Source organism: Xyrauchen texanus, chromosome 3, assembly GCF_025860055.1.
Source record: "Xyrauchen texanus isolate HMW12.3.18 chromosome 3, RBS_HiC_50CHRs, whole genome shotgun sequence".
Classification (NCBI taxonomy): Eukaryota; Metazoa; Chordata; class Actinopteri; order Cypriniformes; family Catostomidae; genus Xyrauchen; species Xyrauchen texanus.
The window spans coordinates 19,945,991-19,959,697 of record NC_068278.1 but is presented as its reverse complement, the minus strand read 5'-3'; the positions used below and the strand labels follow the sequence as shown (position 1 = coordinate 19,959,697).

Below are 13,707 nucleotides of genomic sequence, written 5' to 3'. Positions count from 1 at the left end.
AACTCATCTGCTTCCATCGCAAGAGGGTAGGCAGACTGGCTGTGAGGCCAGTCGCCGCCACCTCGAGCGGGGACGGGAGTCAACGAGCGTGCCGGGGCGCGGGTGGTCCGAGGGGGCGTACCCGGCGGAGCTGCACCCGCTGCCATCCCCGAATCGCCTCCATCGCCAGCCGCATCGTCCTCAATCCCGTGGGAAGAAGGAGCGACGCGGGGGGCGGCTGGAGTGGCCTGCTTACGGTTGTAAGCAAGCCGCGACCGCAACGTTGTCATGGTCATGTTCTCGCAATGAGAACATGAACCATCCACAAACGCAGCCTCAGTGTGATCGCTGCCCAGACACACGAGACAACATCTGTGGCCGTCGGAAGCGGAGAGTACTCTACCGCATCCAGGAACAACACAGGGGCGGAAAGTCATCTTTATAAAGACGCGTCCTTAAAAGGACGTTCAACGCCGCTGTGTTTTTGCTCTTTTAGAGGAAATTACTCTTTTAAATAAAATCACTCTTTTATGAATGAAAGAACTCGTGAGAGATCTTTCTTATCTGCAACTGTCGATGCGCTCAGGGTCAGGAAGTGCACAGCCATGCAAACAGGAGAAAGCCGCTGTTGTGCGCCGTAGAATCCAACAGCATGCAGCAGAGGATAGCAGGAACTGTGTAAAACGCAGCAGTCTGCAAACACGACCATCAGCTCCGAAGAAATTTTCTGAATGAACTCCCGTATTTGCGCCGCTTAAATACCCATATGTCCGGGGGCGGGACATGCAAATACTGGTTGCCAACTTTCATTGGCCTTTTTTCATAGTTCAGAGGTGAATATCGGCACTCAAGAGAGACCCCTAGTGTCGCTTCTCTGACACACCGTGGAGAGAGCGACAGAAGGGGAATCGTTGTCATCTACACTACAAAATATAATATTCTTAATAAGTATCTTTTCCTAATTTTACTGTAAAAATATCCAAACATCTAAGATATATTTACATGAGAAACAAAATTGCTTAAAATATTAAATAAATATTTCACCCAAAAATGACAGTAATAGAATATAGTAAATATAGCTAACAGCCATTTTTTTATTTTATTTTTTTTGCAGTGTACAATCATTCTGGGGAAAGGGAAACATGGAATAGATGGATGCACTAAAGTGTAGTGATCAACAAAGGCTGTGTGAAAAAAAAACGCCTACAGCACTCTCATACACCCACACACTTCCAGACAAGGCCAATTGGCCACATACAAACGTGTAATTTTAAGGGAGAAAATTGACAGTGGGCTACTATTGTCAGCTTCCTGCGTGTGTTACACATGTTATACAATCCTTTCCTCAGAGTGGTTCGGGTGAGTTCTGTCCTCTCTATACTATCCTCCCCCTCACCATACTGTGATGTAAGAGTGATCACACTCAGACAGTCCCAGTATTTAACATTCCGACAGCTGTTAAAATGTTACCCTATAGAGCACAACAGTACAGTAGGGTTCCAGAAGTAAAAAACATTTTTTATTTTTTGCAATAACATTGTTGTTAAGTGATGATATATGCTTCAGTAGAAGTCATAAGTGAGTGTGATTTAAATTCCATGTTTAAAAAAAAAATGGTGACTCCTGCACTACCCACAGTCCTAAAGAGAGATCCACCTATCAGAGAAGTCCTTTTTACCATGGAAATGGGAATCACAGCTCAATAGTGGCTGAGTGCTTCTATAACGCATTGCAAAAGACGTAACTGAATCAGTCTCCCTACACTCTCAATAAGCTTTGCAGTGCTGTGTTTTCACAAACAAGAGCATTTTGTACATATTTTAATTTAACTTCTTAAATATCAGATTTTTACAGTCTATAAAAAAGAGCTTCATAATGTATCGTGGCTGATTCCATTACATCAATTGTAATGCTTTATGGGATATGTAGTTCATTCCCTCTTTTATAAGTATAAATATTAAAAGTAAAATAAGTCTTTTAGTTCTGAGAATACTTTTTATGTTGTGATTCATCTCAGAGCTGATTAGTTTAGCTCAAGGCCTAGAACCCTTTATTGGAAAAAAGTTGATATTTCTGGAACCAAGGCCAGTGAAAAAGTGGGCAGCCACTGTTGTGCTCTATGCAGATCCCTGTATCCACGTAGATCCTTCAAAGTACATATAGGTGAAATTAAGATTTAAGCAGATTTAAGTAAAAAAATATGATAAGAAAAACTGTAAAACAGTGTCTAGAATTCAAGTATAGTAAAATACCTCAAGCTGTAGTTAGCTTCTTACCAAGGCGTCACTATGACTATTCCTCATACTTGGGGTAGCCCTAAGTATTAAACTTCAGCACATAAGCCTAACTCCTTTATACCTTTATTCGTGTAGCTTCTTAAAGAAAGACGTGCTATTACTTTTCTTGGAGTTACAAATTCATTTTGGTAGAAGATGAAATCGATAAAATCCAATAGACTTAGCCTACATTAAAGGGGGAACTCAAGCCATATCTAGGGACCAGAATATCACAGAGACTCGGTGGTGGGCAATGTTGACTTATAAGTAGCCCCCCTAGTAACCATGTAGCAGTGCCCTAGCAACAACCTAGATCATCCTAGCACATTAAAAACACTCAGAACACCTTAGCATCTACATAGCAACACCCTGACAACCACCCTTCACACCCTAACATCATGGTGGCAAGTTTTACATGGACAAACCACTCACAATTTTCTTTAGAAAATGAAAAGATTTTGTGTTCAGAATACTAACATATTGAAAACAAATCCATGCTAGTGTGTGCTAATCTGCATCAGCGGGACTAATGTTTATGCTGTGCTTTAAAAATGATTTGGGGCAAACCTAAAGAAGTGATCAGCAAGTGCGAATGACTAGCTCAGAAAAACGTTTTAGCGTTTCATGCTCTCGTGCAAGTGGTGCTAAGCTACTGCAATGCTAAGTATGTTGAAGGTATTTGTCTTTATTTTCAGATGCAGATGGATTGGCTCTGTGAGAGCTCTAATCAGAGACCTTGCAGACTGCTGTGTATAATCACTCACTCCAGGCTTGTAATTACTTGAGAAATGCTGAAAGCTGTACAGTGGGTGGACAGGCTAACAACTCCAGTGTTGAGAAAATTCTGATTCACACCACATTTGCAATTTGTCGATGGTTGAAAGGGGGTGAGGTGTTGAAGCTACAGCCTAGCGGTTAGCAAATGTCTCCACCATGTTGCATTGTGTCGCACTTTCATGTTTGAGTCCAACTTGTGTTATTTGCCCATCTTTTTCTCTGTATTACTTTACTGTAAACTCTCTCCTGTAGCATGTAGCTTCCAAAGCTACAATGCACAAAGTAATTAAACCATAATTATGCTACCCTTTTTAAAACTAGTTAGCTATATTACAAGTTACCAACAAAAAGTAGGTAACTACAGCAAGCCATTAAGGGGGCAATACCTTAAACAGCCTAATTTACATTTACACACTAATTTAGTCAAAAGCATTGAGCTGTGATGAACAGGGGTATTTCATACAATATTTAAAAACAAAAAGAATACATAAAATGCCACCCAGGGATTTAGTGAATGAATCAGTGAATAATTGTATAACCTGTTCAGTTTCAAGAACCGTTCAAACTAGCTGATTCGCTACATATACTGTATCAGACTGAGGGCATCTTAGGAGAGTAAGTTTGATTATTGCTAGTTTGGAAATTGTTTGCTGGAAAAACTAGCTTGTTTTTTTTTTTTAAAAGCTACATTATTTTAAAAACAGCTGAGCTATTTTGCCCTATAAAGGTAAAACACAGTAACTACACTGAAATAGAGAAAGATTGCTTTAAGTGTGGATTATGTACTTGCTGCATTTTTAACGAATAGTTGAGCCAAACCCATCTGTAACAGGTCAGATCATAGTCAAATAGATACGATTTTGGTCACACGGTTATGACAAAATTTGTACTCATTGCGTTGGCCTTTAAATGTCAGGCTTCTGATTACTGTAGTTAAGTTAGTTGTGTCTTTACTTTAAAGTTTAACTTTATTGTTCCTATCAATTAAGTTGCAAAATGGTAAAAATAAAAAAAAGATGTAGGATGTTACTGATATCATGTCAGGCTTTACATGAGCTATTCGATCAAGGTAGCATCCTATTAAATCCTTCAGGCCACTGTAAACTATTACTAAAAGTTCCCTGCAGAGCTCATACTGGACTTAAGATCAGACTCTAATTACATCAAGCAGACTGACCTCATTCCCTGGCCCAGTCTCATGAGGAACAGAAGCAATTAAATACAAACTGCTGCATGCAACAGTAAATCTAAATATTTCAGTATGAATAACGTTGTAATACCACCACCTTTTAAGCTTAATTCCTTTGATGGTACTGAATGATTACCATATTCATGTACCATGATATTTACATTGTACTTTAATGTCCTTTAAAGAACGCCATGGTACATGACCAATTTACAGTACATGATATCACAATGGTACTTTTTGTTAATGTTGTTAGATTCCTAATTGGAGCAAAGACCACCAGTGTAGAGTTTAAACCACTATTGAAACACTATATGTTCATGAAAAATTTTGTGTTAGGATCTACACTAAACATGGATCAGACAGGATCAGCAACTGAACAAACAACATGCGCTTGTGTAGGTGTCAATAGTCTCAGTGTAAAGTGCACTGGTCCACGTGTTATTTCTGTCTCTGAAACCAAAAGCTATGGGGAGGGTTATGAATCCCGACGCACAAGCACATTCATACATGATGTGGGAGCTATTTTAAATGTGCTGCGCGCCCTTTGCTAAACAAGTGGAAAAGGTGGAACTGGGTTTTAACTGGACATGAAACACATTATAAGAACCTAGTTTTTAAAGGCAATATTTTGTAGCATGTGCACTCCAGCAAGAGCAATGTTTGTCATGGCTAATTGGCTAAATAATGGCCAACTGGCTCCACTAGCCTCAAGGTTTTGTCATTTGGGCAAAACCATATGACTGATTTATACATATTTGTAAGAGTATATTAGACGGACCTTTCTTTTGTGGTCAATTACACAATCTATTTCACAATACATTGTTGAACTATAAAAGCCTGAGAGTAAGTAGCCGATGACAAGATGGGTGGACCTATTCCAGGAGATGTAGAGTTGCTACTACTGTCTTTAATGATATTTCATGGAATATCGGGCCATTGCATTCACTGTGTAAGGTTGCATAGCAGTGACCAATTCAAGTGCATGCTGCTCTCCACAGGGAGAGTGAACTAATCCACTTCTATCCAAAGGAATATTTTTTATAGCAATCTCTAGCATATAGACTCTGTTACCGGGTCAGTTCTGTGCTCTTACAAACCTCTTAAGCACAAATGGGTCCTGCTGACTCAACATGAAGGAAAAATCATAAAGTGTAGAAAAGCAGAGGCTGAAGCTAAAGTTTAACCAAATGCATCAAACACAAAATATTTTCAAAATTGTAAAAGCATTATTCGTGATTATCACAAGGTGCTTTTCCTGGACCAAAGACAATCCTTTAATCTCCACTATAAAATAAAATAGACCACATTACCTTTGATCCATCCAGGCTAATGATCCTGTACACATTTCTGGTACTGTCGTAGAAGTAAGATACAGTAACCGCATGCTTGCTGGTGGGCATCCAGTTCTTCTTAGTGCTAGGGTCTATCTGGAAGACGTGTGCCCGGGTGCTGTAGATGGGCTGCTCCCTGAAAGGTAGGAAGAAAAATTGGTGAACCTCTTTGTGCCTGAGCACTGTGGTCTCTCCAGTGCCGTCAGGTGCACTGGAACGACCAGGCAGACGGATCACCATTTCCCTATTCTCCATCTTGCTTCTAACCACAACCAGTTGCGCCTGCTCTACCCAATCAGACACATTGGTGCCTTGCTTCCAGAGTGCAATGCAACCATTCAACACACTCCGCTGATATGGAAATGCCAGCTGTTTAGCTAGGGTCGTGTGAGATGGTCCCTAAATATAGTCAGGGACATGGTTATCTGTGCAGTCCCACCCCTCTGGACCTGATCTTTGCAGTTGCAACTACGTCTGTACACATGTTGGGCCAAGCGAATAGCATACTAGGGCTTACTCTTTTCCCAGACTGGTTTAATTTGATAATCCAAAAAATAGTAAGGACATAAAATGGTAAATAAACTTCTATTAGTCCAAGAGCAGATGTGGTATTTCCTAAGCATCCCAACTTTTATCTAGCTAATGCTGTCCATGGAATACAATGCTGGGCCTATTTAATGGTTTTGATGACAACATAGTTAATTGCAAAATCCAACAACAATCCTTTTAACCTACCCCTTTTTGATTTGTAACTAGTAGCCCCAAATTAACACGCAATATATATATATATATATATATATATATATATATATATATATATATATATATATATATATATATATACACACAAATAGTTAAAAATAGAAATTTAGATTGTTTTTATCAAATTGTTTATTATGTTTCTAAGAGTGTTGGTTTTTCATGTTTTTGGGAGGTTACAGACATCACAGCTGATTTTCTGCAATTTGGAACAATAAAAAAACAAAGAACAACTAAAATTAGACTTGATTTTACTTTTATATTACAATTGTTTTTTCCTTCTTTGGCATCAATATCTCAATGTTCTCTCTTTGCACTGTTAAACAAACCAGTGATAGCCCGTGCTGAATCATTTTACCAATCAGAAATCAGCATAATTAATTCTGATTAAAATTAATGGTCAGCATAATCACACTCAACCAGGTTAAAATAAAATGATGCATTATAAATTCTGAATCTATGTACTGATTGCCATTGTCCCATGTCTGCCAACCATGTTGAGTGGCCCAAACATCATCTGCAGCCTGAAACTGGACTTTGGTCAGACTTTAGGAGTGAATGCACATGGCTGCATAGGAAAGCTAAAGGATGCACCCTTGCTCCCTATTTAGTGAATGACTTGACCTCCAGTGTGCTGTCTGTCTGCACTGGCCTCAGAACAGTTCAAAATGCACCATATATTCATATAACTCCATATAAAGCCTCTGAAGGTAACATTTGTCAACTTTTGTATGCACCCATTGATTCTCAATGTGATAATGCACAGTAAATATAGGAATTCTTTAGGGAAAATAGCCCTTTGTCCTAGTCAGTGGTCATTGTGTTTAATGCCATTTCACAATAAATTGCTAACGTTTTCAAAATGGCATATCAGATGAAACTAGAGACTCTACTCTTTTGACTCAAACAGGTTTCAATGTAAAAACTTAATGAGGTTTCTTACCAGATGTAGTTTTGTTGACTTTTCTCCCAAAGACAAACTCCGCTGAGATCGGCTCCATGTTGTTTTGACAAATGACTTGGTGCATCAAAAGTTTAACCCTTTACTGACAGCCCAGAGTGTCCTGAACTGAGATCAGTCAGTTTAAATGAAATTCAATTATGCATAGTGTATGGCGAAGACAAAACACACAGTCCACGCAGAAGGATACAGGGTCGCAAAAAGTTTAAAATTTCAAACATACAGGAAGCCATGCATAGAAACATATTACTGTTAAGGTCAGTCTCATCTCATGTGCACATTATTGCTACCTTTAGCAACAATAAACACACAGGCACATGGACCACAAGCGGGATGGAATAATCAGCAACCCTCTACTAAAACAGAATTCCAGTCAGGTGAGATGATTCGCAAAGTGGACTTTATCTATTTCTGAATGACTTTTTTTCTTTATTAGTTCTCACAACAACCCATATTTTAAGTGACGCATTCATGCTAGGTCACCAGCGATTAGCATTCACAAAAACTGAACTGGTAAAAAAATATGAAAATATTGTCAACCTTAGCTGTTCAAAGGGGAATCTAACAAATTACATTGAATTGTAAAAACCCAGGGCTGTCAACTTTTCATCACATATATGGGATGCTTGTGCATTTTGAGCACTTCACGTCTTCATTTCGGCCAAAATACGGGACGCTCCAGCTAATGCGGGACAGTTGGCAACCCCACTTCTCCCCTAGGTACATCTACCAGATTAGACAAGCCCTACTAAAAAAGAGGTTTAAATGAGCAAAAGCTTGTTTGCTGGATTTAGCTAGTTTTGTAAAGTCTAGCTGGTCTCCCAGCTTGGCCAAACTGGTGCTCAGCTGGATTAATTACTTATAGCTGGTCTTCCTGTTTTAACAGTTGACAAGTACCCAGAACCAGCCTGACTAAGCTGGGAGACCAGCTAAGACCAGCAAACTAGATTTGGCTGGTTTAAGCGATTTTCTTCAATAGGGAGGAGGAATACTGGGAAAAGAAAATCTATCTCATCTTCAAGTTGCAGGTAACTCCAAAGAGAAACTTTTTGCAGAGATCTCAGACCAGCATTTTAATTTCAAAATCTCAACACTGACTATTCTATAAGACACTGGGTTTAAAATCAATGTAAAAGACCATCTGTTACCACCACTGTATCCATCAGCAGATGGAGGTTTCCATACCATTTACAAACCCTACAGTCCTCTGACCCAATTCCACAGACAACACCCCTCAAATCCCAGAAAGAATCACACTCAATCCTAATATACTCTAATATGCCACCCTGCTTATCAAATCATAGGATCAGAAGGAGACACAATAATGGGGGTACGGGCCAGTATTCCAACTACATATAGAGACAGTTTGTTGTTCCTATTCCAAGGACAACTAATCACCATATTCAATTGCATTAGCATGATTCTAATCAGCTTCTATTGGGCTGATGTGTAGAAATGTGAAAGCAGAACAAGAGAGAAGGAAAAGGAGCAGCTTACTTGGAGTAAAATATAGAGAGATGCGAAGTATGTTGCTCGGCAGATAGAGAAGTGCTTACGCTGCACCAGGGAGGTAGAAGATCTCTGAAGAGCAATAAAGGCTCATTGCATAATTTGAATTTAAATTAATTTAAAATTCAGCAGCAGTCACCAGAAATGGTTGGATTACATGACATGCTTCTTCATATCCATGAGGTCATTGTTATAGCACTGTACAAGTGAAAATGTGCAGTTGTTACCTTAAGGAGCAATTTCTACCTGACCTGACCCTTAAAAATGACTTTTGTTGGTGTAACCTAATGAAGTCAGGTTGATTCGGTCATATTAAATAATATGTTTACTTAAATTAAACCAGCTAATATTTATTTTAGAGCACATTTTAAGTTACCTAACCTTTTACAGTAATGTCACACACCGTTTTAAATCTGTTTTAATATGTCATGAACTGAGTATATTGGAATTATAATCCGTACAAGAAATGAATTAACACTGTTCTTATGGAAAGAATGAAACAGTAAAGAGATTGGAGCCAGTGATACAAGACAAACAATATTGCCACTAAGAGTAGCTGACTTGAAAATGGTGAACTTTTACATTCTCGATATTTTATTTCTGTTTTTAAAAGATATATGCTTATGCACATTTTTATGAATGAAAATGTCATAATTACAATGTAGAAAAAAATGCTTCGTATTTACACTCACTGAGCACTCTATTAGGAACACCTGTACACATACTTATTCATGTGACTACCTAAACAGCCAATTATGTGGCAGCAGTGCAATGCATAAAATAACGCAAGAACTTCAGAAAATTTTCACATTAACCATCAGTATGGGGAATAAATGTGATCTCAGTGATTTTGACTGTGACATGATTGTTGGTGCGAGACGGGCTGGTTTGAGTATTTCTGTAGCTGCTGATCTACTGGGATTTTCACACATAACAGTCTCTAGAGTTTACTCAGAATGGTGCCAAAAACAAAAAACATCCAGTGAGTGTCAGTTCTGCAGATGGAAATGCCTTGTTGATAAGAGAGGTCAACGGAGAATGGCCAGACTGTTTCGAGCTCATAGAAATCTACGGTAACTCAGATAACCACTCTGTATAATTGTAGTGAGCAGAATATCATCTCAGAATGCACAACATATTCGAATCTTGAGGCAGATGGGCTACAATAGTAGAAGACAACGTCTGGCACTATATTATGACCATAGTGTACCTAATAAAGTGCTCAGTGAGTGTATTTAACCAGTGTAAGATCTTTCACACCATACTGTATGGCAGGTTCAGGAGTTAGCTCAGAAGATGTGACAAAATTAGGTTCGAATACAAAATATTCAAGTACTTTACATTATCTTAGCACATACATAACAGTATGTGCAGTACAACTACATGATCTGATGTTGTTTTCAAAGATTTTTTCAAACAATATCTTTTCAAGGTTAAATGAGGAACAGCCTGAATTTAGAAAGAAAAAACTAGATCTCATTCTAAAATATTTTAAAAAACAACACCACAGAACAGGTTAAATGCTTGAAAATGTTGATACAAGCAATTATCATGCATTTGCTTCCTCAATATGAACATGACTGATCAAAAATTCCAAAGAACACCATAATATCCCAAAGATGAGACTGTACAGAGTGTATTCGATGTTAAAGTTTACAGCTGTACATGTTAATATAGGATACATTACTTTCTTGCATTATTTCTGCTTACATTCTTATGATAAATTTAACATAATAGAACAAGTGATATATTGTCAAATACATAAATAAAGCCTACCCTATAAAAACACTATAAGGGAGAGGATTTCACACCACCCACCTTGCTTCAACAACCCACCACCATCAGGTTTGATGTCTACATTTTAATCCACATCTTTCTCCTCCATGCATTCCGTACATTAACATCTGCTTTCTTGGCAAAAGCTTTCGAACCAAATAAAAGAAAATTACAATAAATAAATAAAAATAAAGTATCAAATACTAAAGTATCAAGAATAAGGCTTCTACTCCATATGGTATATAGTATACGGATAATGAGCAATTCTATCTGTTACATAACCTGGTAGAATGGTCGCTTTTGACTGGATTCAATTCCCAGCATTCAAATGTTTAATTTGAACAACTGTTGTAAGGTAAATGGATCACAGATCCTTGTACAATATTTATCCCCTGAATCACTCCTGGTGCTCGTAGAGGTTAAAGTACAGGAGTTAGGAAGGTTCCTTTGTTCAGCTGCAAATGGAGATATGGAGCATATTGTACATTTGCATCTCTACATTACTTTAAATTCTCAATGCATTCAGTAGGGGCAGAACCTGTAAAAAGCCCCAACTGCACCTGCCATGGGACTATTAGCCCCACTATTGAATTAGTACAGTTGCAATGGCTGTTCAATAATGACTACCAATTCAACACGTTGTAGCATGTTATAAATCGAATTGCACGCAACTAAATTTAGTAGGAATTGAGGACGTTTTTCTCTTGAGGAATATAGTCCATGAATGGCCGTTGCGTCTCTCAATCCAGATTATTAATTTAGAAGGGGGGAATTAATTAAGAACGAAGAAGCAACTTTTATTTATTCTATTTATTATGCTGAAACCACAAGAATAGCAATACTGATTTAATTACTTGACAAATAATCTGAAAAGATTACCAAAAGAGTGATCACAGACTACCCTGCATGTGGAAAAATCTATTTATGAATATCTATACATATTTGGGCTACCCATTGAATAGTTTGTATACTAACATTTGTGTCACTTTTACTGTTACATACTGTCACTTTTATATGCATATTTCAGGAAAATCACACAATTGTATTGATCAGGATGTGCACATGCAGTGGAGTACTGCTGAAATGTAGATTACATAAGCATGACTAAATTAAAGGCCCTTGGCACTGCAGCACATCAATATATGAAATTACAAGGTAATGTAAAATTCTCAGTGACAAAGTGTATGGTTTTTATCATCTTGTCTATAACTACATCAAACAAAGCGGACCAGTAGATTGCCTCAGAATGAACTTCAGCCAGTGGACAAGACTGGTTACCCCTACTGTATGACATATTAATTTAAAAAGTGTTCATGTTCACCAATTGTGGACGCATTTTGAAACATTTCACTTCTGCGATTTCACGAAACATGTTATATATGTGTGTGTTTCTCACTACATATTTAAGTCTATTACACACTGCACATACTTATATTTCTATTAAACATTTAACCATTGTAACAAGAGTATTTTTTTTTCTAATATGCACACTGTAAAGGACACTAACGGCTTCCATATACCGTCAAGCAATAACACCCTGTCTTCATAAAACTGGGAATAAAACGACCATGCTCTTTGCAGCAAATTCTTACGTTTTGCTACTACAAGCAACTTACCCCATGTCGTTGTTTTTCCCTCCTGAGACTAGATGAGATTTCTTAATCGCCGAGTTTCTTCTTCCAGCGCTGTTTAGATGCGGTCTGTGCGTTCAATCCCCATCAGTCCGTCACACTGTGAGCAGCGGCATTCTGCGTCTCTCATTACACGCTATGTAGGCTGTCAGATGCGCTGGATGAATCCCACGGCGAATTGCCCACTACTACCACAGCCCAATTTCAGTTGGTTTGGCAAACGACAGGTGCACCTCGCATCTCTGTGGTTATATATGATATTTCTAGAAGAAATCGAGGTAAGGGTAACGTCGAGGTGAATGAAGAGCCCCCTCTCTCTCAGTGGGCGTGTACACTCTAAAGATGAATATGTCAGTCGATGGTCATAATAACGCTCTACTACACAGTATCCCTGGATAATAACGCCACCTGGTACGATTTTTCCTCATTAAAATACTCTTGCACGCTTTTTATAATATAATTTTAAATCACCATCATAGTTCACAGATACGCATATCTTTGAATCAGTGGGGATTTCTTTAAGACTGCAAGGGAAGCTCAGCTTCCCCTATAATGTCAAAAAAATAATGGTCAAATATGTACTATTGTGTAAACAATTTATTGACTAAAAATGCGTTAGAACACGTTCATCTCGAAGACGAGTTCGTTCAGAATCAGCTACATTACATATAGCAGGTCGGCTGACTCGATTACTTCTCATACATTCCCGTAGCGTCAGTGCATTTCCCTGTTGAAGCCGAGCGTCCATTGACTTCAATGGGGCTGCTCTGAACAGTTTTTTTCAGTGCTCCGAAAATAGACGGTCATTGGATAAATGCTGCGATTATGTCCCGCCCACGGACGCAGCGTCTCTGACCGTACGTTCACACCAGACTGTACGTTCACACCAGAAGCGGTGAGAGCGTCAAAATTCGCTCTGGCTGCCCCGCCTTCGACGCTCAAGGACGCTCGTGGACGCTCTGACGTAGTTGAAATAGGCGGCAACGTTTGTTCAGAATGCTTTGTTTTGTGAACTATATTTAAAGGGGCCGCAATTTAAACATCCAGACATGTCGACCATTTACTTTTTGCCGACCTGTCACAAGTAGCGTATATCCTCATGTACTCTTTAAAATGTGAAAATAATTAATCGATCGATGGCAGTAAGTAATTAAAATTATAGTTGTTTGTTATAAAAAATAAAATACATTTGTAGTAATAACTGTGGTCTTGGCCATATATTACAGGAAACCCGTCACGGCAATAATTCATTTCTCCTCCATTTTATCTTCGAACGAATGCTTGGTGGGAACCAAAGTTTACACGGTTGTGTTCTCTAGACTTCGCTAGAGCGGAGCACTTCTATATTCCAATAGGTTGCCGCCGAAACGCGTCACAGCTCATTACCATAATGTTGACTGCACTTGAACTTCCATCTGACGCCCACGCCGCCCAAGACTCGCCGCGCCGCTTCTCGCCGCGGAGAGACGCTGGCTGTCATTGAAAATGAATGACTTCCGGTTGATTTGACGCTCTCGCC

The 13,707-nt window shown here is 38.7% G+C and overlaps 1 protein-coding gene across 3 annotated transcripts in view; it reads right to left on the bottom strand.

Moving 5' to 3' along the window:
* homer1b (homer scaffold protein 1b) overlaps positions 1-12,490 on the bottom strand; it is a 42,980-nt gene extending 30,490 nt beyond the window's left edge. Inside the window, exons 1-2 of one of the 3 annotated variants that reach the window (XM_052104265.1) lie at positions 12,174-12,490; positions 5,532-5,688 (exon numbers count right to left, since the gene is read on the bottom strand). In XM_052104265.1, the coding sequence (XP_051960225.1) occupies positions 5,532-5,688; positions 12,174-12,178 (162 nt within the window). In that variant the 5' untranslated portion in view covers positions 12,179-12,490. Of the gene's footprint in view, positions 1-5,531; positions 5,910-10,599; positions 10,710-12,173 lie in introns of those variants that run through there. The other 2 variants (XM_052104273.1, XM_052104256.1) reach the window with 2 other exon arrangements.
* Between the last annotated feature and the right edge of the window lie 1,217 nt (positions 12,491-13,707).